Source organism: Euprymna scolopes, chromosome 22 (assembly GCF_053919585.1).
Source record: "Euprymna scolopes isolate OS-2025 chromosome 22, ASM5391958v1, whole genome shotgun sequence".
Classification (NCBI taxonomy): domain Eukaryota; kingdom Metazoa; phylum Mollusca; class Cephalopoda; order Sepiida; family Sepiolidae; genus Euprymna; species Euprymna scolopes.
In genome coordinates, this window is record NC_136503.1 from 99,831,836 (window position 1) to 99,859,335 (window position 27,500).

At 32.8% G+C, this 27,500-nt stretch overlaps 1 protein-coding gene across 3 annotated transcripts in view; it reads left to right on the forward strand.

Annotated features, from left to right (window-relative positions):
- LOC145243572 (uncharacterized) overlaps positions 1 to 27,500 on the forward strand; it is a 143,620-nt gene that overhangs the window by 81,014 nt on the left and 35,106 nt on the right. Inside the window, exon 2 of one of the 3 annotated variants that reach the window (XM_080106553.1) lies at positions 24,202 to 25,318. The exons of the other annotated variants lie outside the window; for them this stretch is intronic. Within the exon in view, the coding sequence (XP_079962679.1) occupies positions 24,549 to 25,040 (492 nt within the window). The 5' untranslated portion in view covers positions 24,202 to 24,548 and the 3' untranslated portion in view covers positions 25,041 to 25,318. Of the gene's footprint in view, positions 1 to 24,201; positions 25,319 to 27,500 lie in introns of those variants that run through there. 3 annotated transcript variants of the gene reach the window in all.

Here is a 27,500-nt window from a genome sequence, read left to right on the forward strand (position 1 = left end):
TTTAATCCAGCTCAACAATCATATATATGAATATATATATATATGAATATATATACATGTATATGAATATATATATATATATATATATATATATATATATATATATATATATATATATGCATATGAATATATATGTAATACTAGCAGAAGAACGTGTCGTTGACTGGGTTCCAAAAAAATGAAGAAAATGGACTGTGATTGATGAAAGTATGATAGGTTTTTAAAAGGAGGGGGTTGTAAAGAGATAGGTTTTGATACTCAAAAATTTTACCCTTAACAAAATATGATGACAGATTATTTTCACGAAAATATATTTTTTTTATATCAACTTTGTTTCCATTCGTAGCCAAGAGTGACCAACAAAATGATGTTTCCTTACAAAGAGAAAATGTTATATATATAATAATATAAATATATAAGAAATAAATGTTACCATAGTCAATAAAAGTTACTTTTATGATAGAAAAGTTCATTCGTTTGTATTTTTAAGTAGTTTGTAAAAAAATTTCACGAACCGGTTTTAAAAAAAATCAAAATACCAGCGACTTTGAAATGGAGAGCCCCGTTTTCAATTTGAAGGAGGGGCACCTCAGCATTCTGTGTTAACAATTAAAGAGAGTTCCGTTAACTTAAGGAATATTTATAAACATATTTTAATGTTTTCCGTTATTTTGTGCTTGAGGAATATTCGATTAATGGCATGTGTAGTTTATATAAAAATTCATTTAAGTAGTTATCGCCTCAAATTTTGAATTCAAGTTTTAATTTCGGTTCGCTTAAATTATTTCAAGTAAAGTGCATTAAAAACTATTAAAAAAAAAAGAAGCATGAACTGAACTTTTATTGACTATGGTAACATTTATTTCTTGTATATTTATTTTGTTGGGTAGTCGTTTGTTGGCTTTTCTGCTAAACACTCTTACTAAATAATATTGACGAAATATCGAAAAACAAAGAAACAAAAACAGTTTGGAAAAATAATGAAGCTTTACTTACTTTAGTAAAATAATCCGAAACAGCAAAATGGGATATTGAAAAAGTAAACACGTAATTACTTTAGTTTTTTTAAAGCAAAGAATCGATATAAATATGAATAAGAAGAAAATGGCGCCCTTTTCAAGCAGAACAGCTTCGTTTCAGTATCGAAGATCAGGGATGTGTATGTTTTGACTTTCTTACTTCCCCCACGCCTCTCATCATCCTTCATAAACTCTCTGCCTTCCTTGAATCTCTTATGCAACTCAAAAACTAATTATTGATTTATGCAAGATGGTCCAAAATCAGTTTGAAGCTTTCCATACATTTCTGTAGCATATTTTTACCAAATTTAAAACAGAATTTTATTGCATATCGTTCTTCTAAAGTGTCCTCACGTCCAGATTGCATTTTTGAAATTCAACAACTTTGAAAATAACGCTTTAGTAGGGTGTATTCCAGTTCTTGTTGTAGCTGTTCATTTAAACCTGGAATCATAAAAATTGATCAGTAATCTCATCAGAGCTATTGTAATAACATACTGAATTTTCAAGAGTCTACAACAATTTTAAATGCTTGTACAAAAAAGTCTGGAAACGTATTAAAGGCAACTCGTACTTTTTTGAAAGTCTCTTCTTTCCTCCAATATTTTTCCAGTAATATGAACAATCTAAAATGGTGATAAGTAATAATTTTCTATAGTGTGTCGCCATTTTTGGGATGATTTCCAAACCAAAAAAAAAAAAAAAAAAGGCGCAAAAAAAAAAGAAAAAAAAAGAAAGAGGACAAAAATAGAAAAACCACAAACACAGAAATAAACACACAATCGACGCATAATAGGATTGGGCTATAAAAAACGTATGCGAACAAAAGATAGTTTGTCTTTAAAAGAAAGCAGTACATTCGTGTGCACGTACATGTCTCCACAATATATATATATATATATATATATATATATATATATATATATATATATATATATATTTATATATATACATATATATATATATATTTAGTAATGATAATTTAAAGATAATTTAAAAATCAAATTATAATTAAATTAAAAATCCGTTTCATAAGAAGGAACAACAACAGAATCAATTATTTGTACGATCGTTTCGGAAAACAATGTTTTTATTGTGGTAGACATCAAGTTACGGACAATAATTTTTACATATAGTTTTTTTATTAAACAAGGTTTCCTCATCAGCAAAATTTTGTTTTGTGTGTTCAATTCATTAAGAAATAAAATATATGAAAATATAAAAGAATCCAAATTAAATGATGAAAAACACGATTTAAACGTAAAATTTTTTAAAAAGAAAATCAACTGCTAAAGAACAAAGGATTTAAGTCATCGTAAAACGTATATATATATATATATATATATATATATATATATATATATATATATATATGAGCAAACAAACAGTTAATAAAATATGTTAAAAAACACTTTGAAATGACTTAAAAACATATTTAATCTGAAAATGAAACACTTGATAAATGGATAGTCCTTAATCCGCTGAGTCTCGAAGAAATACTTTCCTTCTCATCAGAAGGTAGGAATTAGTAAAATGCGGGATCGGATTTTGCATGCAAAAGTATTTGATGAAACAACAAGTCAGTCAAAATTTTTACTTGAAAACATAAAAAGTTAAGCAGAGGGAAGATGGTGAAGAAAAAGGTGATTACACATGAATGGATAGTCTGGTGGAAGATAAAAAATCCAGTGACGATGAAATCCAAATGTATAACTTCAAGAAACTTAAAAGAATATATATATATATATATATATATATATATATATATATATATATATATATATATATTAAGGGGATTAGAACAACAGAGTATATTTTAATGTATTAGCAATACAATTAAATTAAAAGAAAACAGTGCTAATTGTTGTAATGTAGATATCTAATAAGCTACATAGTAATATATGTCCTAGAGCAATTTTAATACTGAGTAAAATGATGGATGACTTATAATTAAAATTAAAAATTAAAAATCAAGGAAAAACAAAAAAAATCAATAAAGTGTACGATATATTGGGTGGGGTTTAAAGACACCAAAAATAAAACTATCATTTTATTTTTGGTGTCTTTTAAAAAAAAATCACCCAATATTTTTTCTGATAAGGAGAATTTGTTTAAAAAAAAACAAATGATAAAATTATTGTCCAATACATATTGTCTATCTCAATAAAAACATCGTTTCCGAAACGATCGTACAATTTATTGATTTGTTTGTTCTTCCTTGTGAAACCGATTTTTAATTTTTAATTTAAATCATAAATTATCAATCATTTTATTCAATATTAAAATAGCTCTAGGATATATATGCCTATCGAGCTTATTATATATCTACATTACAACGAGCATTGTTTTAATTTAATTGTATTAATGTATTTACTAATACATTCAAATAAACTCCGCTCTTAAGACTGTTGTTCTAATCCGTTTTATATATATATATATATATATATATATATATATATATATATATATATATATATATGTGTGTGTATATATATATATATATATATATATATATATGAGGGAGTTAAAAAAAACGATTAAAAGGTTTTTCCAAATCTCACTAACCTGTATATACTCCGCTCTTTAGACTGTTGTTCTAATCCGTTATATATATATATATATATATATATATATATATATATATATATATATATATATATATATATAAGCGGTTAAGCTTTAAAGCAGCTCTAAATGAGCTATAAATTTATTATATTTTTACTAGAATATCTTGTCCTTTTATTTTCCGGTTTTAACAACTAATCCTTTACTTTTCTATGTTCAAGCTTAACAATATTACTTTTCATACTCCATTTTTCTATTGAAATATGTATATATATATATATATATATATATATATATATATATATATACACATACATATATTTATATATATACATACATATATATATAAATATGTATATATATATATATATTTATATATATATATATATATATATATATATATATATATATATATATATATAGACAAATATTATATAATAGCGCGGAGTTATTCTGTTTTACAATTTTCCTTTTTATATTCTCCAATCTCCGAATAGTTCTTTTTGTGTTCATCTCGAAATTGTATCTGTTGGATCCATAATCGCGAGCGCTTTCGACAGAAGTACTTCTATCATCCTCAGGCATATTGTAGAAATAAATGTAGAAATTGTTTTTTAAATTACGTACAAAAACATTTTTCCTAGTGACGTGGTAGCTTGTTACAAGTTAGGTGGGCGGACTTTATATATATATATATATATATATATATATATATATATATATATATATATATATATTAAATACATTTATATATACAAACACAGACATATACATTTTCAAAAATTTATCCCAAATATTTCAAAACGTTCCGGCTGCACTCATAATTAATATTATTTATTTGAGGCTTCGTTGTTTTAATGTACAACGCTTCGAGTATTCTTAGCCTATTTACATTTCTCTCACTCTGCAATACTCTTGTATTTTCTACCATAATTCTTCGAAATTCCGAATAGTGGTAGCCATGTTCCTTCAAATGTTGTGATATTAAGCTAGAGTTAGAGAGGTGACTAGGAAAAAATGTATATATACGTAATTTGAAAACAATTTCTACGCCTGTCGAATGATTTTGGAAGTCCGTTATCGACAAGCAATTGGTAACATAGAAAAAAGAAGAGAAATTACGAAATGTGCTTCTACATTATATGAACCATCTTGAAAAAGATTGTCAACTGCTTCATTTTTTTCTGTTGCTTGACTTTGGAATTTAAATTGTCGTCGACTTATATATATATTATGAGTTTCGAAAAAAAAAAAAGGATTATGTTAACGTTTTTTTTTCCAAAGTAATCGTCTTTATATTTCTCTAGTTAGACATTGTTATACAGACTCTGTTTAAATGCATCGATAATTGTCGTAACCTCTCCGAAACTTATAGGCAGCATTTCTAAGTTAAAATTGTGATAACGTATATGTTATTAAAATTTTGACGGTAAGGGAGGTCGAAATGTTGTTAGGGTTAGGGTTAGGGTTAGGGTTCTGCCCATGACCCTCTCGACACACAGATTATTTCTGATTTCTTGAAACATTTAGAAGTAGGACCCAAAGGTTCTAGTTTTAAATATTCCAAGAAATATATACCATATACACCTGAAAAGATAACAATTCATGAAAATTCACTATCTATATTTATAGATAACAATAGATAGTTATACGGTAAATATTGAACACCCTGTAAATATCAGTTTTATCAAAGTATATTTGTTGATTAAATATATTTCTCATAGAATTTCCCTGGTTGCTGCTGGTTAATTATATTGCGTATGGAACTAATTAATAATATTTAAAAATGCTAAACGTCATATATTTTAGCCAGTGACGCCAATTCTGGCATTAGGAAATTTAAATTGTTAACGGCTGTCCTGAAACAGAGTGTCTGATTTCAACGCCTTTTAAAACTCTCTTTTACCCCTAGCTGTTTTTTTTTTCATTTGCGTTTTTGCTTGATGAAGTAAGGAGTTTTGAAGAATAGCGGAAGCATTGTATCCATTTTGTGCTTCCATACCTCAATTGACAAACTTTTCGGCGTGTTTAAAACTTAGGGTCTGGTTTTATGCTCAATTAGCGATTTTTGGCACCGATAACCTACGCTACAGTTTTAACTTTCATTACACAGGGAAACAATTATTTGTTATATACTTGTGTTTTCATCAATTTTGAATTCTGTGGAGTATTTTATTTAATTTTCTTTTCCGCACTGATTCTCAAAAGTGCGCACATGTTAACATGGGGGGGGAGTAAATTTGTATATTAGGTTTACCACCACAATTTTTGTTACAATGACAACTTTTATAGTTTTTCGGCTCTGCTGATTAAGAAAATCTCATTAAGATTTTGCGGAGACAGGTGCTTATAGAGATAGACCCGTACTATTCCCTGTAATTCACTGGTTGTCAGGTTTGTATGCACGCGCCATAAACAAATCTACTCCTCCATTACTGACACTGCCACACCTCAATTTTATTTTTTAGCATTTTCGACTGGATATACTGACAACGATTATCATGGGTAAATTTGGAAGAATTATTCCTCCCCAAAATGGGGTTGTTTACTCCGAAAGCCATTCTTTACATAGGAATGTTTGGGGAGGGTTCTGTTCGCATATAATAGTTTGATTGCAGAAATTCCCCTCTGGATCAAAGTACCGTAGGTTCACAGCAACATACAAACTCATTATGTCTAGACTTTTACTCACAAGCTTATGCAATTTTAGAACGGCATTTTAGACACATTTAGTTGTCATAATAAAGTGCTACATTGCATCCTAGAAGCAATACCATCACAATCGAAATAGTTCCTATTTCCCCCTTGTAAATATCAAGTCTTCCTACCACCACTAGTCAACACCGGGAGGAAATATACACCTTTATACAGTTTTCAACCTAACTAACTGGATCATACACTTATAAACATACCATAATATTCCTCATTTCCTGTTCAAAACTAATAAGGGATCCCTTAACAAAATCCATCCTTTCTGATTGGCTTAGCGCTTAGCATTCAAGAATCCAATTCTTTTGAATAAACGAACACTTCCTAACATTAAAACATGGCGTCACTTCTCCACATGGTCTTAAACAAAAATTTAGGTTCATTTTACATTAAATGCATCGTAGATGTATACTTTTCTTATGCAGTTATCTTAACGTGCTGTTTTTTAGCATAGTATTTACAACGTCTTACAGTCGTGGTTTTGTTTATGTTTGTGTGTGTGTGTTTGTGTGTTTGTGTGTGTGTGTGTGTGTGTGTGTGTGTGTGTGTGTGTGTGTGTGTGTGTGTGTGTGTACAGTACGATTTACTAAAATTCTTTTTGTATTTTATATACGCTAAATGAATCTATTTTGTTCTTAGGTTACTGTGCTATTTTTCTAATGGAATATATATATATATATATATATATATATATATATATATATATATATATATACAATTCTTGACAGCATCTGTTTCGTAGCGCAAAATCGTTCATTTGATCATTATATCAATCGATGAATCTATTCCGCCCATAACTCCCCAGGAGAAATATCAATTCGTTAAAAAAAAAGAAAATATATCTGGGGACGACTACAAATCTGAAAATTGGAAGAGAAATTGCTATTATCTTTTAGTTGCAACTCATCTGCCAATTTTCGGAACATCTTTATTCCGTTTTCGTCCCAGAATTTAACTCCTCAACTCCCAAGACTATCTACTCTATCCCTTAACCCCATCATAAAAATAAATAAATGAATAAATAAATAAATAAATCTATACATCTATAAAAGTGAAAGTGTGTGTCTGTGTGTCTGTCTGTGTACATTTCCCTACACAATAACTGCCCATTTTTAGTCTACAGACTTGAAATTTGATATACAGGATACTGAGATTTGAACAAATTTTTGTAATCCGTTTTCGGCCAGAAATTTTGCTATTAAAGGGTTAAAGTTCAACGATTTGACCTTTCAGAACTCTACCAAACTCCTCCGCCAATTTTGGGTCTAAACACTTGAAATTTTAGATATAGGTTCCTTAGACATAGATCTAACTTAATTAATTTATTTGAGATCAAAACAATAAATGTTAAGTGGCCATAATAGGGGTCAAAGTTTAAAAAAATTGACCGCTGCGGTCTCTACCAAATTACTCAGACAATTTCTCGTCTAAACATTTTAAATTTTATACAAAGGTTATTCAAGCTAGAGCTACCAGTATATAAATGCATATATGTATGTTTTACATAAAGGATATTCAGAGATAGGGCAAGCTTTTTAATCGGTTTGGGTCGAAAATTTGAACTACCAATATATAAATGTATATATGTATGTTTGCATGCCTGCCTAAAACTTTCGACAAAGGCGACGGATTTTCACAAAATCAGTGTCGTTTTGAATCTCGACCTTCAGACGACAAATACCGACAAATTGGCTAAAAACATTTATTTCTTCACCCTCAACTGGCCACTTTTCTACGGGGAGGGATCGCTTTGTTCGCCGATATTTTTGACAGTCATAACCTGTTTAAATGTATGTATGTATGTATGTATGTATGTATGTATGTATGTATGTCTGCCTGAAACTTTTGGCAGAGGCGACGGATTTTCACGAGATCGGTATCGTTTTGAAGCACGACCCTTCGAATGACAAATATCGAAAAATTGGCTAAAAAAATTAACTCCTTCACCCTCAACTGCAGTGCAGGGTCCCTTCTTTCATCGATATTTTTGAAAGGCATCGTCTCTTTCCGATTGTCTAGCCTTAATTTAAACCTACGTCATTCCGGTTTGGCAGTGGTCGTAACAGCAAAGACGTCAGGTTTTTTCCGTTCTTTTCCACCTTCGCGTAACGGGTTCGAGCTTGCCTTCCCCCTACCACTTTTTTTTTTTTTGCTCAACACACACCTCCAAACACCCGGGCTAGTAAATAAATAATAATAAAAAATAAGTCGAAACATGCTCATGACTGTGTAGCAACAAATTACTGCTTATGTAAAGACAAATTGAAAGTGCAACCTGCTCTACCCCGGTATTGAGCACCCTTGTACTAACCTCGCTATATTTCACTGGTTACCTTACCGTTGAAAAATAGCAATCTCAAATTATATATATATATATATATATATATATATATATATATATATATAGTAGAAATGGTTATTAATAAATACCTGAAGAAGGTGCTCAATACTGTTGTAGAGCAAAAATGCGTTTTATCTTTTATTACCGTATTTTTCTGTTAAGTTACATTTTTGTTTCGGCTACACGACCTTTTTTTGGCCGTCATGTAGCTTCCTCAGACTTTTGCAGAAATGTTCGTTTATGGTGGAATGAAAGGGTGAATAGTGTAAGGGGAGGGGTGCGAGAGAAATGCGAAAAAAGAGGAAGGGAACAAGGCGGAGATGTAGGAGGGGGTGCTTGGTATGTCGGTAATGTTTTAGTTTTGGAGTTTAAGGACATTAGGTGGTTGTGAAGGGTCTGAGAAGTTCATCTCTGGTGTGGCTGAGGGAATAGGGGTACATAGAGGGGGGATGGAGATATGTGGGGGTAGGAGGAAGGGGGTTACTGTAAATTTCGAGTCCTCAGGTTTAGGTTGTTGGCGTCTCGTTGGTGAGATGATTTCTTGATAAGTATGACTTGACCTGTTGGGTGTTCGCTTAGGTGTGGAGGCGGGGGGGGGCGAATTATGATTCGGTTCATCTATTTGGTTTTTATTTGTTGTTAAGTGCTTGGAGAGGGTTAGCTTGCGGCCGTACGCAAGCACACACATGCGTACATACACATACATATACTCAAAGAAACGCTCATCTGTACACATACATTTCCGCCTAGGTATGTAAACACATGCACGTGTACGTACATGCATGCATATACATCCGCGCTGCTCCCGCTGACCCCAAATTTTCCTTAAGGTGTTAAACTGAGTATGTGCGCGTACGCATGGAAGCGCACATATACAGACACCCGCACATCGACACCCATATATCCATGCAGGCTTATACATGGACCTACATGCACATTCTGATTCAGACATACTTGCACCCCCACGCATATATACAAGCACACGCGCACAGACAGATACTTATATTCGTGAACACATACATCGACATATACACAGCTGCACGCTTCTACATACGTATGTGGACAGCAGGTAGCGGGCACATATACTCTCATATATACACACATATACATAGGTATATGTAATTAACAGAAAAATACGGTAAAAAAAAATAAAACGCATATATATATATATATATATATATATATGTATATATATATATATATATATATATATATATATATATATATATATATATATATATGAAAGGCCTTCGACAAAGTATGGCATAAGAGTCTACTTCACAAGATTTCCAGCTACGGTATAACTGGAAATGTTTTCTCAGTAATTAAATCATTTCTCTCCGATAGGCTCATAAGAGTAGTGGTAGATGGACAAAAATCGGTGGCCTGCAATATAAATGCTGGAGTCCCTCAGGGATCAATCCTGGGCCCAACTCTCTTCCTGATCTACATCAATGACCTCCCTAAACACATACTTAAATCATTCGTTGACATCTATGCTGATGACACGACCATCTACGGCAACACATCAAAGGCTGTAAATGACAAAGTTCTCTCTGATTCTCTCTCCTCTTATCTCGAGCGCGTGGTTCAGTGGGGGAAGATGTGGCTGGTTACCTTTAATGCATCAAAAACAAAACTCCTATCCTTATATCATCAACGCTCTGATCCCCAGATGGCATCAATTGTGATAGATGGCTCTCGTCTGGGTGAGGCCCCGTGTTTTGACAAGCTTCTGGGTTTGATCTTTACTCCTGATCTGAAATGGAACACGTACATCAAGTCTGTTGCCAAGGTCGCTGGAAAGATGGTGGGATCCTTCTACCGCTCCAGAAGATATCTCACTACTGATGCAATTCTCTATCTATATAAAAGCCAAGTACGTCCAAGGATGGAATACTGTTGCCATATCTGGGCAGGAGCTGCTAAAAACAGCCTATTCTGCCTTGACAGAGTACAAAATAGACTTCGTGGTTTAGTGGAGGATGCCCTTTTCTCTACCCTGCAACCTCTCTCCCACAGAAGAGACGTTGCGAGCCTTTCCTTGTTTTCCATGGCAGGTGCTCGTCTGAACTCTTATCTCTGGTCCCCCCCTCGCCAATCTTTCACGAGGAACACCCGTCTAGCTGAATCCACTGTGAAAAATTTCCCCCACTCTATATCTATGCCTAAATCAAAACGCGGTTTCAATGAACAAAGCTTCTTTCGTAGAACTGCACGCCTGTGGAACTCTGTTCCATCTGCCTGCTTCCCTCCGGACTACAACTTGGATGTCTTCAAGTCCAATTTTAACAAATTTCTAATGAACCGCCCCCTTAATTAAACAATTCATCAAATCTCCACACTAACGTAATGTACTTGCAATAACCCTTATCCCTGAGTGGCTTCCGGGCCTTGATAAGTGGTGATCACTGTGTAATATATATATATATATATATATATATATATATATATATATATATATATATATATATATATATATAATGAGAGATTGTCCGGTTTCGTTCGGGTCAAGAAACGTCTTCAGGAACAAAAAATGAAGATTAGAAATTTCTTGAGAAACAAACGATAATGCGTCATCAAATGTGAACGGAGACAAGATAACAGACAAGATTGGCCGAGGTTTAGGAGCAGATCATTTCCGCTTAGTTTTCGTGCGTCTCTTGCGCTTAATGACATTTTGAGATACGCCCACGCATTTTTTTTTTTTTTTAATAAAATACTTTATTGTGTTCGTTGGTCTGTCCCTATTCAATATGAAATATTATTCGCATCGATAATGGCGCAAGCTGGATGCACCTGAAGACCATCCGTTCTTATTCACTCTTCAGAAAGAAATTAAAAAAACAAAACAAAAACATATCCGGTTCGTTTCTTTTGTGCGTTGTTTGTTTTTCCTGCTCAACTTTTTAACACTTCTTTGTTTATCTATTTCTACCGAGTGGCAATAATAGTGTTATTAGCGGACGCCGTCGTCTTTATTTGACTGATTGTCATTAGAATCAATATTTTTTTTTATTTTTGTTTTCATCCTATTTTCATTCTGTCTAATGAGAATGTTTATTTTTAATAATTAAGTGAAATTGTTTGAATAATAATAATAATAATAATAATAATAATAATAATAATAATAATAATAATAATAATAATAATAATAAATAGGACATTAAGTGAAATTGTTTGAAGGAGAATAATAATAATAATAATAATAATAATAATAATAATAATAATAATAATAATAATAATAATAAATAGGACATTAAGTGAAATTGTTTGAAGGAGAATAATAATAATAATAATAATAATAATAATAATAATAATAATAATAATAATAATAATAATAATAATAATAATAATAATAATAATAATAATAAATAGGACATTAAGTGAAATTGTTTGAAGGAGAATAATAATAATAATAATAATAATAATAATAAATAGGAAATTAAGTGAAGTTGTTTGAAGGAGAATAATAATAATAATAATAATAATAATAATAATAATAATAATAATAATAATAATAATAATAATAATAATAATAATAATAATAATAATAATAATAATAATAATGATAATAATAATAATAATAATAAATAGGACATTAAGTGAAATTGTTTGAAGGAGAATAATAATAATAATAATAATAATAATAATAATAATAATAATAATAATAATAATAATAATAAATAGGACATTAAGTGAAATTGTTTGAAGGATAATAATAATAATAATAATAATGATAATAATAATAATAATAATAAATAGGAAATTAAGTGAAGTTGTTTGAAGGATAATAATAATAATAATAATAATAATAATAATAAAATAATAATAATAATAATAATAAAATAATAATAATAATAATAATAAAACAATAATAATAATAATAATAAAATAATAATAATAATAATAATAATAATAAAATAATAATAATAATAATAATCATAAAATAATAATAATAATAATAATAATAAAATAATAATAATTATAATAATAATAAAATAATAATAATAATAATATTAATAATAATAATAATAAATAGGAAATTAAGTGAAGTTGTTTGAAGGAGAATAATAATAATAATAATAATAATAATAATAATAATAATAATAATAATAATAATAATAATAATAATAATAAATAGGAAATTAAGTGAAATTGTTTGAAGGAGAATAATAATAATAATAATAATAATAATAATAATAATAATAATAATAATAATAATAATAATAATAATAATAATAATAATAATAATAATAATAATAATAATAATAATAATAAATAGGAAATTAAGTGAAGTTGTTTGAAGGAGAATAATAATAATAATAATAATAATAATAATAATAATAATAATAATAATAATAATAATAATAATAATAATAATAATAATAATAATAATAATAATAAATAGGAAATTAAGTGAAGTTGTTTGAAGGAAAATAATAATAATAATAATAATAATAATAATAATAATAATAATAATAATAATAATAATAATAATAATAAAATAGGAAAGAAAACTGCCGTCAACAAGTTGTACATCGTGAAAGTAAATAGGACTTCGTCATAAGAACTAAACGCTGACAGATGTTTGCGTTTGACAACCGTTTTAGTTTGAAATATAAAAATATGCGTTAATATTAAAAAGAAAATTTGCTTTATGGTTTTTATTTTAATTTGATTATGTCGGCCCGCTGCTATGAATTCGGGATAGAGGCATGTGAGTGAGGAAAACAAATTTGTGATTTATATAAGTAAATAAACTGCCGATAAAAAATTAAAATAAAATATCGATTTTTGTTTTAATTTAATCAACTGCTGATAAAAAATGCCCCACCCCCAAAAAAATACGAAATACAAAACAATTTTTTTTTAATCCTTTAACTCTGTTGAGATTCAAAAGTTTGCAAAATAAACGTTTTTTTTTCAAAAATATGTAAAGAACGAAAGTAAAGTAAAAAACTAGCATTCATGAGAAAATCATCTTGTAACGAAGCCGGGCGACACCGGATAACCTTGCTTCCTAGGTTGAGGGTGAGTGGGATGGAGCTGGGCGAGAGGTCTCAGTCCCATCTCGTGAGAAACCAACGAATTGTCATCGGTTGACGAGTAAATTATTGGAGTTCAAAAGGGCTAGACTAAAGATAAGCCAGATGTCGGGTTGGCGAGGAAAACGCAGGGAGGTCTGGGAAGGGTCGACGAGTAAAGTCGACGATCCGAGTGTAAATGATAACATGATTCACTTAAACCGACAAGTTGGAGGTGATAATAGAGAAAGAACAAACCCGAAAACAATTGAATTAGTCATTCTAATTTTAAGGGAACAAATTGGTTAATTGCCTAGAGAGATAACTAATTCTCGGAATTGAATCGAGAGGGGGTCAGTTGGGAAGGAGAGAGAGAGAGAGAGAGAGAGAGAGAGAGAGAGAGAAAGAATTATGATTACCCGTCGAATAGAGAGATTGGGTCGACTACAGAAGGAAGGGGAGGATGACGTTTAATAAAACTACTGCGGAAATAGACAAGAGGAGAATCGGACAGTCTGTCGAACAGAGGAGCTGGGAAGCCACGCACGCCGCCAGCCTCTTCTAATTGAGACGAAGAGAACTAACAAGACCGTCACTTAGAGTTTTTGTTTAAATACACTGTGGGGGTTGCATTCCAAGCCTGACGAACGTATAAAAGACGAGCCGAGCCTTAATGTATACCGAATCACTAAATGAACAGCCTAAACTATCCTCATCGTTGTTGATTGTTTCCATTTATACTTGTGAACACTGCCTTCGATTTCAGCATAACCAAACTTGACTTTCCAGCCATCGCAGACGGAGAGAGAGACGGCCACCGACGAGGAGACGATCACGACAGAAATTACCAGGAATTCCCGATTGGGCGTTACAACACTAGATAGCCAGATACCAACGTCCAATTCGGAGGGACTCAGCAGAGAGAGAGGGAGAGAGACGGATGCTTGTGCGGGGTCCGAGGCTCAAAGGAGCGAAAATATAGCCAACCGTCCTTAGGGTTAGTGCACGTCGTTTTCCACTGTGCGCACGCGACCCCTGCAAGGGAGAAAGGGTTATAATCTAACCAATTCGGTTATATGAATTAAACGCATCCGATGGGCGTAGATATTGAAATCATTTAAAAAGATACGATTTTACGGTCATTAAGGTAGTAAAATGAAATATTTTGTTTTAAATTTCACATATTGTGTGTTTGGGTTCCTGTTCTTTAAGACAGTCCATAATTATTCTTATTCGAATTGAATTTCAAAAGTTTTAGCGAAACATACAAACACACATGCACACACACACACACACACACACACACAGAACAGACGTTTGCACTTTATATAATAGACTAGCCTGGGTGCCCGGCGTTGCCCGGGTGTTTGGAGGTGTATGTTGAGCAATAAAAAACGAAGTGGTAGTAGGCAGGCAGGCTCGAACCCGTACTGGGAAGGATGAAAAGAACGTGAAAAAAAGTGACGTGTTTGCTGTTGCGTCCATCGCCAAACCGGAAGTGACGTAGGTTTAAATTAAGGCTAGCCAATCGAAAAGAGACGATGCCTTTCAAAAATATCGATGAAAGAAGGGACCCCGCACTGCAGTTGAGAGTGAAGGAATTAATGTTTTTGGCCAATTTTTTTATATTTGTCATCCGAAGTGTCGTGCTTCAAAACGATCCCGATCTCGTGAAAATCCGTCGCCTCTGTCAAAAGTTTTAGGCAGACATACATACATACATACATACATACTTACATTTAAACAGGTGAGAGTTATATTATAGACTAGCGGGGGGGAGGATACCCGGCGTTGCCCGAGTGCTTGTAGGTGTGTGCTACAGCGACAGTCAATCTAAAAGCGATTAAAAAGTTAATATCAAACATCCGCAGTTTTTAATGAGGTCAAATTATTTACTGCGGGATAGTTGACTGCGACATTCGAATCATACTGATCATGAAAGTCGGGCAAATTAAATAGACGGGCGACCCCCGTTGTTAACTCGTACATATTATGATTTAGACGCAATATAAAACGTTTTAAAAGGGAGCGAGCCCCGCGAGAAGGTGTCAGAACAAACCCTTTCGCGGCCATACAGAAAATACATACATTTTCGCCTTTATATTTATAGATGAGCGGGGGTACCCGGCGTTGCCCGAGTGTTTTGAGGTGTGTGTGGTGTTAAATAAAAAAGAAACCGGGTGGGGGGTAGGATCGAACCCAAAGCCCTGAGGCAAAGTTTGAAAACAAAATCGGCCAGCCAGAATGAGTTACTGAAAGATGTTTAAATTGACAGGTGTGCGCACGGAAGTCATCGAGCGTTACGACAACGACAACGACGTCAATGACCAGGTTTGTTTGTTATAAGCGAAGTAAAAAAAGAAAACAACATTAAAACTTAAGCGGGAGGGGGTAATCAAAACATCGGAAAAAAAACAAAAAAAAACTAACGTAAGGCAAAAGAACGATGAAAACAGTAACGAAGACATGAAAAATGGCTAAAATAAGCCTGTTTCGATATTAAAATTTAAAAAATCTGAAAGTCGGGCAAATTAAATTGACGGGCGATCCCGTTTTATGGAGCAATTTCGATTTCTGATTGGTTGCTAGCAGAATATGGTTCCATTTGATTGGTCAGTTCCTATCGTCAGTGTCTATAAGTAGAACTTCGAATTTTAAAAAATCATACCCTCATTAAATATGGTAGGGAGTTTTCTTGCTGATTCGGTTGCTTGGAGACTGGGTAGAAAAGTAGCAGTCAAGAATCTGTTCTTGACAATCATCACGACAGATGCGGAGCCAGGAACTGGCTCAGTACTTGTCGGGCTGTGGCGTTATCAAAAATTTGCTCGAAATGTAACTTTAAAAATCGCTGTCAGGATTCACACGCGCAAATACTATGAAGCAACAAAAAAATTTGATGGCTGCAGTGTCGATCGGCTTGTGTGTACTAATAAATGTAGAAAGGAAAGCTAATGGTATCTGAATACGAAGGGTGTAAGACCAATATGGTTCAGATAGAAATTTCTGCAATCAAAATATTATATATATAAAATATAAAGCTGAATGTGTGTGTGTGTGTGTGTGTGTGTGCGTGCGGTCAAGAATAGGCTCCTATATGGTTGACTATTTTAAAAAAGTGATTACGTATAATGATAGAAGATGTATCGAGACACAGGAATGGTATGTTTGATCTGGCAGAATGGTGGTTCATTAAAATTGTGGGGTCTGCGTTCGCGCCTGGTCCAAAAAAATTTAAAAATCGTTTACAAGTGTTTTTTTTTTATATAGATGTGCATAAGAATAATTTGATAAGTATGTTTTAACTTAAATAGGGATGGTATAATAATGTGGGGTCTGCGTTCACGCCTGGCCTCCATAGAATGGACATAGGTACAAACTTTAATAAAGACTTTTCACATCTATCTACGTAAGTATACCTTGATAATTATGTTTCAGTTTGAAGAAATATGGTATAATAAAATTATGGATTGTTCGTTCGCGCCTGACCTCCATAGAATGGAAATATGTTACAAAGTTTAACAAGGTTTTTAAATATAGATCCACAGAATATTGTGATAAGTGTTTCAGTGTGAACAGGTATGGTATCATTCAACCACGGTAGTGGTTGAATATATGCTTAAGTCCGAAATTGAATGAATCGAGACACATTCAAACCCCCACCACTAATTACGTTCGCAACCAAATTTCAAACAGGTTATATAGTTGGATAGAACACCTCATTAGCTACATTTTGAAAAAAAAAACTTCGAAAATTGGTTCAGTAGAAAAAAAGTTACAACAAAATATGTGGGTTCACAAACAGGAGAGTAAGTACATAAGTGACTAACGCTTTTTTTTTATTTTGCATAACTTTTTCTGTATATAAATATTTTTTACTGCGAATTTGCCAATGTGACATGTTAGCGTAACGGTTAGAGTACAGGGGGTTGGTGGAAATTTTAGGTTCAATCCCGTGTATCGTTTTTTTTATAATTAAAAAACCGAACTTTTTTTTTAATAACTAATTTTTTTTTTAACTCTCCTCATGATTTTATAGTAAAAAATGGTGAATTTATCGATTAAAAATATTAGTGAATTCTATGATATACATATTCTTTGAATGAACTCAAATTTTTCGTTATCACATTTGATGAAAAATGTAGTCCCATTTTGGCAATGCGTCTGACCAATGATGCTTTTGAACCCGCGACCAGCACTGCAATGTCATCAGCAGCAGCCTGGGCATAAATATTCCTATTTTTAAACTCCTTTAAAAGAGGATTCAGCATACAGTTCCATAGTAAAGGTGATAAAATCCCACTTTGGGGGTTTCATTTAACTACTTCCCTTTTAACAGTTGCCCTCAGTAGTTCTACTTGAACTGTTCTGTGCCTCAACATATACTCAATCCATCGGATGAGTACTGGTGGCACATTGAGTTCTCGTAGCGACTTGAACATACCTCTGAAGGGTATGTTGTCAAAAGCTCCTACGATATCTAAAAAGACACCGAGTGCCATCTTCTTTTTTGTTAGTTTACGCTCTATACAGATCACGAATTCATGAACCGCAGTCTCGGTAGAGACCCTGGCTCGGAACTACTGTGATTGAATGATAAATATTGCATAAATGTGTGTTTGAGAGTTAATTTTTTTTTGACAATCATTAATGAATATTATAAATTTATATATTAATACAATAGCAATGCCTGGAAAAATCATGGATTATATGGAAAAATGCGCACATGAAAAGTAATATTCTTAAGATTTTATTAAACCTGGAAAAGTAAAGGACAAGAAATTCAACCTGGAAAAGTAAAGAACAAGATATTCTAGTAAAGTAAAAAATAAGAATTTTTTAGACTTAAAATATTGCAGCTAAAAATAAAATTTGAATATTGATAAATATTTTATTTATTATTTTCATATGTTGTTGTTTATTGTTGAGTTAGAAAGAATTAAATGATCCTAATTATGATATAATAAAATTATTAATTTTTATGTAAATTATAAAATTATTAATTCCATCTACTAACTAACTAACTAATGAATTAATTTTATTCAAACAATTTTCACTACATAAATATATGCAAATAATAGGGGGGAAATAAGTTCAATCCAGCGACTGAAACATCTTCTTACTCAACAATAAACAACAACATATGCAAATAATAAATAAAATATTTATCAATATTCAAATTTTATTTTTAGCTGCAATATTTTAAGTCTAAAAAATTCTTATTTTTTACTTTACTAGAATATCTTGTTCTTTACTTTTCCAGGTTGAATTTCTTGTCCTTTACTTTTCCAGGTTTAATAAAATCTTAAGAATATTACTTTTCATGCGCGCATTTTTTCCATATAATAATAAATTATGGGGTTTATCTATTTTATTTTTATTTTCATCATATTTTGGTTTGGTTTTGATACCCCCAAATTCAACCCAAATTTACAACCCTTCCTTTTCATAACCTATCAAACTTTCATAAATCAGAGTCCATTTTCTGTAGGCTGATACCCAATCAACGACAGGTACTTTTGCTAGTATATATATATATATATATATATATATATATATATATATATATATATATATATATATATATATACTAAGCATGGATGTCCGGCGTTGTACGGGTGTTTGGAGGTGTATGCTGAGCAAAAAAAACAAACAAAAAACGGTCAATTTTTTAAAATTTAACCCCTATGATGACCCCTTAAAATTTATTGTTTTGAGCTCAAATCGAGTTATTAAGTTGGATCCATGTCCACGGAACCTATATCTAAAATTTCAAATGTTTCGAACCAAAAATGTTGGAGGAGTTTGGTAGAGTTCTCAAAAGTCTAATCATTGAACTTTGACCCCGTAACAGCCAAATTTCTGGCCGAAAACCGATCACGTAGATTTTCCCAAATCTCAGTACACTGTATATCAAATTTCGAGTCTGTAGACATAAAATTAACAGAGTTATTGCATAGGGAAATGAACACAGACAGACAGACACACAGACAGAAAAAAAACACACAGACCTGTTCACTTTTTAAGATATACTAGCATTTCGGCCCGGCGTTGCCCGGATATTTGGCGGTGTATGCTGAGCAAAAAAAAACAAAAACAAAAAAGAAAGGTCAATTTTTTTTTACTGTGACCCTTATTATGACCCCTTAACATTTACTGTTTTGGGCTCAAATATAGTTATTAAGTTAGATCCATGTCCAAATAACCTATATCTAAAATTTCAAGCGTTTAGGCCCAAAATTGTCGGAGGAGTTTGGTAGAGTTCTCAAAGGTGAAATCGTTTAACTTTGACTCCTTAACAGCCAAATCTATGGTCGAAACCCGATCACGTCGATTTTCCCAAATCTCAGTACCCTGTATATCAAATTTCAAGTTTGTGGACTAAAAATTGGCAGTTATAGCATAGGGAAATGTACAGACACACAGACAGAGAGACAGACACACACAGACATATAGATATATAGACTAGCATAGGTACCTGGCGTTGCCCGGGTGTTTGGAGGTGTATGCTGAGCAAAAAAAAAAAGTCAAATTTTTTTTTAATTGACTCCTATTATGACCCTCTAAAATTTAGTGTTTTGGGCTCAAATCAAGTTATTGAGTTAGATCCATGTCCAAGGAACCTATATCGAAAATTTCAAGTGTGTAGGCCCAAAACTGTCGGAGGAGTTTGGTAGAGTTCTCAAAGGTCAAATCGTTGAACTTTGACCCCTTAATCGCCAAATTTCTGGTAGAAAATCGATCACATCGATTTTTCCAAATCTCAGTACCCTGTACATCAAAATTCGAGTCTGTAGACTAAAAATTGACAGAGTTATTGCGTAGGAAAATGTCCACAGAGAGACACACCGACAGATACACAGACTCGTTCAATTTTATAGATATACTAGCATTTAAGCCCGACGTTGCCCGGGTGTTTGGATGTGTATGTTGAGCAAAAAAAAAAAAAAAGTGGTAGTAGGAAGGAATGCTCGAATCCATACCGCAAAAGAGGAAAAGAACGGGATAAAACCTAATGTTTATGCTGTTACGACCACCGCCAAACCGAAAGCGACATTTTTTAAAATTAAGGCTAGACAATCTAAAGGAGAGGATAACTTTCAAAAATATCGGCCAAAAAAGTGACCCCCCGCCCAGTAGAAAAGTGCCTAGTTGAAGGGGAAAATATTAATGTTTTTAGCCAATTTTTCGATATTTGTCGTATGAAAGGTCGAACTTTAAAATGATACTGATCTTGGTAAAATCTGCCGCCTCTTTTTAAAGTTTAAGGCAGACATGCAAACATATATACATACATACATACATTTATATATTGGTAACTAAAAATTTTCGACCCAAACTGATGAAAAAGCTTGCCCTATCTCTGAATACCCTTTATGTAAAATTTCAAACATTTAGACCAGAAATTGTCTGAGTAATTTGGAAGAGACCGCAGAGGTCAATTTTTTTAAAAATTTGAACTCTATTATGACCTCTTAACATTTATTGTTTTTGGCTCAACTCAAGTTATTAAGTTAGATCCATGTCCAAGCAACCTATATCTAAAATATCAAGTGTTTAGGCCAAAATTGTGGGAGGAGTTTAGTAGAGTTCTCAAAAGTCAAATCGTTGAACTTTGCCCCCTTAATCGCCAAATTTCGGGCCCAAAACCGATTACATCGATTTTCCCAAATCTCCGTACCCTGTATATCAAATTTCGTAGGGAAATGTACACAGACGCACAGACACACAGACACGTTCACACGTGTGTGTGTGTGTGTGTGTGTGTGTGTGTGTGTGTGTGTGTGTGTGTGTGTGTGCCTTTTGTATAGAGGGAAGCCATGTTTGTAAATCTTTGGAGCGTTCGTTTTTGTAAGAACGTTTACATCCTGGAATAAACGAATAGTCAGTTCTCAGGCAAGGAGATTAGGCGGTATGCGATAAGGGAGAAATCATTATTTTCGGAATCGGGAAATGAAAAGAGTATGTTATGTATATAAGTATATGAGCCAAATAATAAGGGTGCCACCCCATATCTATTCAAAATGAAGAATACCTCCTGGTGTTGACTTGAAGCGGTAGGAGTACATTTTATTTAGCGGAAAAAAATAGCAACTGCTTACAGTATAAATGGTTACTACTGTGATAATGTTGCTTTTAGGATGTAATGTAGGATTTTACTATGTCGAATAAATGTGTGTAAAATGAAGTCCAAAAGTTACATAATGTAGTAGCTAATAACCTCGACATAATAAAATTGTGTGTGGCATTTGTTGGAGCAAACCTGCAATCTAAATATTATATCACATAATACCTAATTACTTTCGGCATACCAAAATTAGGGAATAAAATTCGGCATATCGAAAGGGCGAAGTGCAATTTGGCGTACCCCCCCCAAAAAAAAAAATTACCGATGGACAGATTCTAACCCAGAAAAACAGCAAAGGACAAAATAAGAAAAGCGAGAGTCTCTATTATCCTTGAGTGGCTTCTGGCCTTGGTAAATGGTGAACCACTAATAAAAAAAATAGCGTAATCAAATTTTCTTCTGGCCAATTTGTCTCAGTTGATGTTTGAGTCGGTCCAGCGCGTGGGTAGCGTATAAGTTAGTGGGTATGTTGAACAGGTGTCAGTGAGTTCGTTCGAAATGAGGTCACTTGCGTACAGTTGATCTCTGAAAAGTAAAAAAAAAAAGCGCGTACATCAATCAGTTAACAAAGTGGATAGAAGCTGAACGTTCAAATGCCATAGAAAGACGCGGCCCTCATCTAGCGGGATCGAAGCTGATTCATATCCGGGCTGGGCCGATAAACGAGGCGACTGTACGATATATCCCAGCCAGATTAATCATCGGTAACCGTGGATTATGTTAAAGAAGAAGAGGATGATGAGTAAGAGAAGGAGTAGGAGGAAGAACACACCGAGAAAGAGGACTTTCTCTCTCTCTTTTACATATATATATATATATATATATATATATATATATATATATATATGCATACATATATATATATATATGTATGCATATAGCTATAAATATATACATATATATTTATATATAATTCATCTATATACATAGATATATATACATACATATATACATATATATACATATCTATACATATCTATACATACATATATACATATATATACATATTATATATCTATATACACATACATACATATATATATATATACATATATATGTATGTATATATACATATTATATACATATATATGTATATATATATACATATATATTAATATATATATATATATATATGTATGCATATATGTGTGTGTTTGCGTAGAGAAAGAGAGGTAGAAAAATATAAGACATAATAATGTACATATATATATATATATGTGTGTGTGTGTGTGTCTGTGTCTGTGTCTGTGCGTGTGTGTGTGCGTGTTTGTGTGTGTGTATGTGTGTGTGGAAAAGACAGCAAGATTTAAGATAAAATAATATATATATGTGTGTGAAGGGGATGGAGAAAGAGAGAGACACAGAAATTAAGACAAAATATATACAAGGTATTTCGGTTTTAATTAGGCTTGTAATGTGATTTTTTTTTGTTTATCGAACTGTCAAATAAATCCATATATGCATATCTATTTTATTTTGTTTTAAAATTTTTTATATTATGCCCCCCCCTAAAATGCTGCGCTTCAGATATCCCTAGATTAAGTTTAGCATTTGGGAAGTGATACACAAATGCCTTGACAGAGTACAAAATAGACATCGTGGCTTAATGGGGGATGCCCTTTTCTCTACCCTGCAACCTCTCTCCCACAGAAGAGACGTTGCAAGCCTATCCTTGTTTTATCGTTATTTCCATGGCAGGTGCTCGTCTGAACTCCAATCCCTGGTCCCCCCTCGCCAATCTTTCACGAAAAACACCCGTCTAGCTGAATCCACTGTGAAAAATTTCCCCCACTCTATATCTGTGCCTAAATCAAAACGCGGATTTCATGAACAAAGCTTCTTTCTTAGAACTGAACGCCTGTGGAACTCTGTTCCGTCTGCCTGCTTCCCTCCGGACTGCAACTTGGATGTCTTCAAGTCTAATGTTAACAAATTCCTAATGAACCGCCCCCTTAAGTAAACACTTCATCAAATCTCCTCACTAACGTAATGTACTTGCAATAACCCTTATCCCTGAGTGGCTTCCGGGCCTTGATAAGTGGTGATCACTGTGTAAAAAAAAAAAAATAAATAAAAAATAACCATTAGCTTAGGAAGCGATGCTCTTTGTGCAAACAAATTGAGCTTAGATATTCGGACAATGTCAAAAAAATGTTATTTCACTGCCCGCATAGCAGCAGCCGTATAGCACAACGGTTAGAAGCTCCCACTGTCGTTTGAGCGATCGGGTTTCGATCCTGGCTTCAGGTAGTTGCTTGTCTAGCCGCGCTGATGAGCTGTGAAACAGCGAAACAGTAGTGTATGTGGATTACTATATATATATATACCCGATGACCCCCCCAAAAAACGGGCCCCGTGTACACTTTATGTGATATCTCCATTATTTATTCACCGATTGCCCTTACTTTACAGGACATGGCAAAATCAACGACCGTGAGTACACCAAGACCCCAGTGGAAACTGGGACAAAGAATACACTTTGTTAAATTTTACTACAAGACAGGCTCGTTTAAGAAGACCTAGGACAGTTTCATGCGTCAGTTCGAATGTGAAAAGGCTCCATCCAAAAGCAGAATTCAGAACTGGGTGGACCACTTCGAGAATATAGGACCGTGGAGAACCTCAACGCTTCCAGAGAGAACCGTCCAAGCCACTCGGGACGTCCCAAGAAGCGAACAGTCGAGCTGGTCGAAAGAGTGAGAGAGTCTCTCCAGCAGAGTCCGAAACGCTCTGTGCGTAAGCGAAGTCAGTCCCTCGGTATGTCCCGTGAGACTTGCAGGAGAGTGCTGGTGCACGATATTTGGACTTACCCATACAGAATACAGACGCTGCAGACCCTTACAGCCTCAGACAAGAAGCAGAGGAGGGTTATGGTAGTCAAGATGCTCGAGAAGATCGAGGAGAAACCAAGTTTCCTTAACCTCCTTTGGACCTCAGATGAAGCCCACTTCCATCTTGATGTAAAGGCGAACTCCAAGACAAATGTCTTCCGGGGGTCCTCCAGACCCAATGAAGTAGCCACCAAGCCCCTGCACTCTCCTAAGTGCACGGTGTGGGCTGCAATCTCGGCCAGAGGCATCATCAAACCAATCTTCATCGAAGAATCTGGCGCAGCAGTGACAGTCACCAAGGAGCGGTATGTGGAGGTCCTCAAAACCTTCAAGAGTGAGCTCCAGACAATCTACCCGTCGCTCATGGGCAAGTTCTGGTTCCACCTGTCCCGAGATTGTGTTTATTTGACTTACCTTTGAACCTTTTCTCGAAAAAAAAAAATCGGTCAATGTCGAGTTTCTTTCCAACTCTTCAAAAAACATTTTTATATGTTTTCGGTGATGGTAAAAACGAATATCACGTTTAAATTTCGTGCAGATAAGTAGTTTTCATGATATGAAGAAATTTTTTTCAAAAAGTGGTGGATCACTTTCCAATATAAATTTAACGTAAAATGAGCACCCACTTTCTGGCCACGTAGTAATTTCTTCATATGATAACAAATTTAACTGATATTTGTTTTCAGCATCTCCCAAAACTTGCGCTGTTTTTTTTTTTTTTACGAAGATTCGTTCATTTTTTCATCTCATAATTTAGGACGCTAATTATGCTGTCAGTAAGTTTACAAAAACATACTTTTTTTTCATTATACAACTTGTATAGTTGTTAACAGATGCTTCAGCAGTTAAATATTTCACAAAAATTCTGTTTACATTAGGGGCTGTGGAGCCCCCTAATGTAAACAAAATTTATGTGAAATATTAAACGATTCTGCTTTAATGGTTGATGTCGGCACGTTACTTACAGAAAAAAACGGTTAATTCAACTACAGAAGCACTTGTTAAACCTATACAAGTTCTATAATTGAATACCTACCTCAAACATAAAACGCTCGTGTAAGCTTAATGACGGCATTATTAGCGTCCTAACTTATAAAAAAATGAACGAATATCTTTGTAAAAAAAAAAAAAAAAACAGCGCCGGTTTTCGGGGGTGCTAAAAACGAATATCACAACAGTTAAATTTGTTTTATGACATGAAGAAATTATTAGGTGGCCAGAAAGTGGGTGCTCATTTTACGTTAAATTTATATAGGACAGTGATCCCCCACCTTTTTACAAAGTAATTTCTTTATATCATGCCCCAAATATAAATGTGATATTCGTTTTCAGCCTCACCGAAAACCTATACAACTTGTCATTTTGAAGTTTTTGGAGAAGTTAGAAAGAAACTTGATATTGACCAATAAATCTTTAACATTATTTATTTAATATATATATATATATATATATATATATATATATATATATATATATATATATATATATATATATATATATATATGTTAAGAATGGCTTTTTAAATAATAACGTTATTATTTCAGCACGGATTACTCTCTGTATGAGTACCAAATATATATATATAGCAAAAACAAAACAAAACAAAACAAAAAATATTATTATAAAATTTTTCTTTACAGTTAATAAAATTTAAAATTTAAGGTAGGTTTTATTTTCTTGTTATGCTTTCATCGGCAACGCTCGGCTTAATTTCCTCAGCGACGCTCGGTTTACTCCGGCTGTTGGCGTCATGTTCCGGAGAAAGTCGGGCGGACTCTGAGTTATGTCTGGATCACTCTCTGCATGAGTACCAAAAGGTTACTTAAAAATTAAGAATCAGCGAAAAAAAAAATTACATCCGAATTAAAAAAAAAAAAATTCAACTTAGAAGAATATTTCGGAATGAAAACAAATCTATTATAGAAAATATTTAATAACGTGCTCAAAGAATTAAACTATCATAGTTATTCTCCTTGGTTTTCTGGTTTGAAAATTAAAAGGTTTCAGATTTACGATAATAAGTAAATTTAAGTTAAATAAAATATAAATTAAAATGAAAATAAACTAAATAATTACATTTTAAATTATATTTTTAAATAGTACAGTATTAACGAGGCTATTATGTCGAATAAGTAATATAATCGAACTAATTATTTAAAATGATTTAATTTAATGTGATATGCTAATAACCATAACTCAGTCGACATATATGTGATGTGAAGAATGCTATATCTAAAAGTTACGCATAAAAATGAATGTCTCCTTTGACAGAAGTATCCTACCATGGGCATTAATATTTCTTGACCAGGAGAGATGTATACACACTATAGACACTTTATGTTTCTTTGATCATAGGGAGTTGTACACACAGACAAAAACACACACGAACGCTATTACTTTATATATATATATATATATATATATATATTAAACATTAAGAGGAGATTATAGATAGATATATAAATTCCCGTTCACATACACCTTTAAGGATAAAGCTAGAACCCAGAACTAGATAGAATCGAGCAATTGCATCGACAACGGACAACGCCAGACCCAAAGTGGGTTTCGATGTACTGCATCTCATCAGTGACGTGCTCCGACATAGGCGCGTCACTGATGAGATGCAGTACATCGAAACCCACTTTGGGTCTGGCGTTGTCCGTTGTCGATGCAATTGCTCGATTCTATCTAGTTCTGGGTTCTAGCTTTATCCTGAAAGGTGTATGTGAACGATAATTTATATATATATATATATATATATATATATATATATATATATATATATATATATATATATATATATATATTAGATACCTAATACTTCACCGGAAAGCGTTTTTTTTTTAAAGTCCGATAGATATAATTTTTTTTTATCAACTC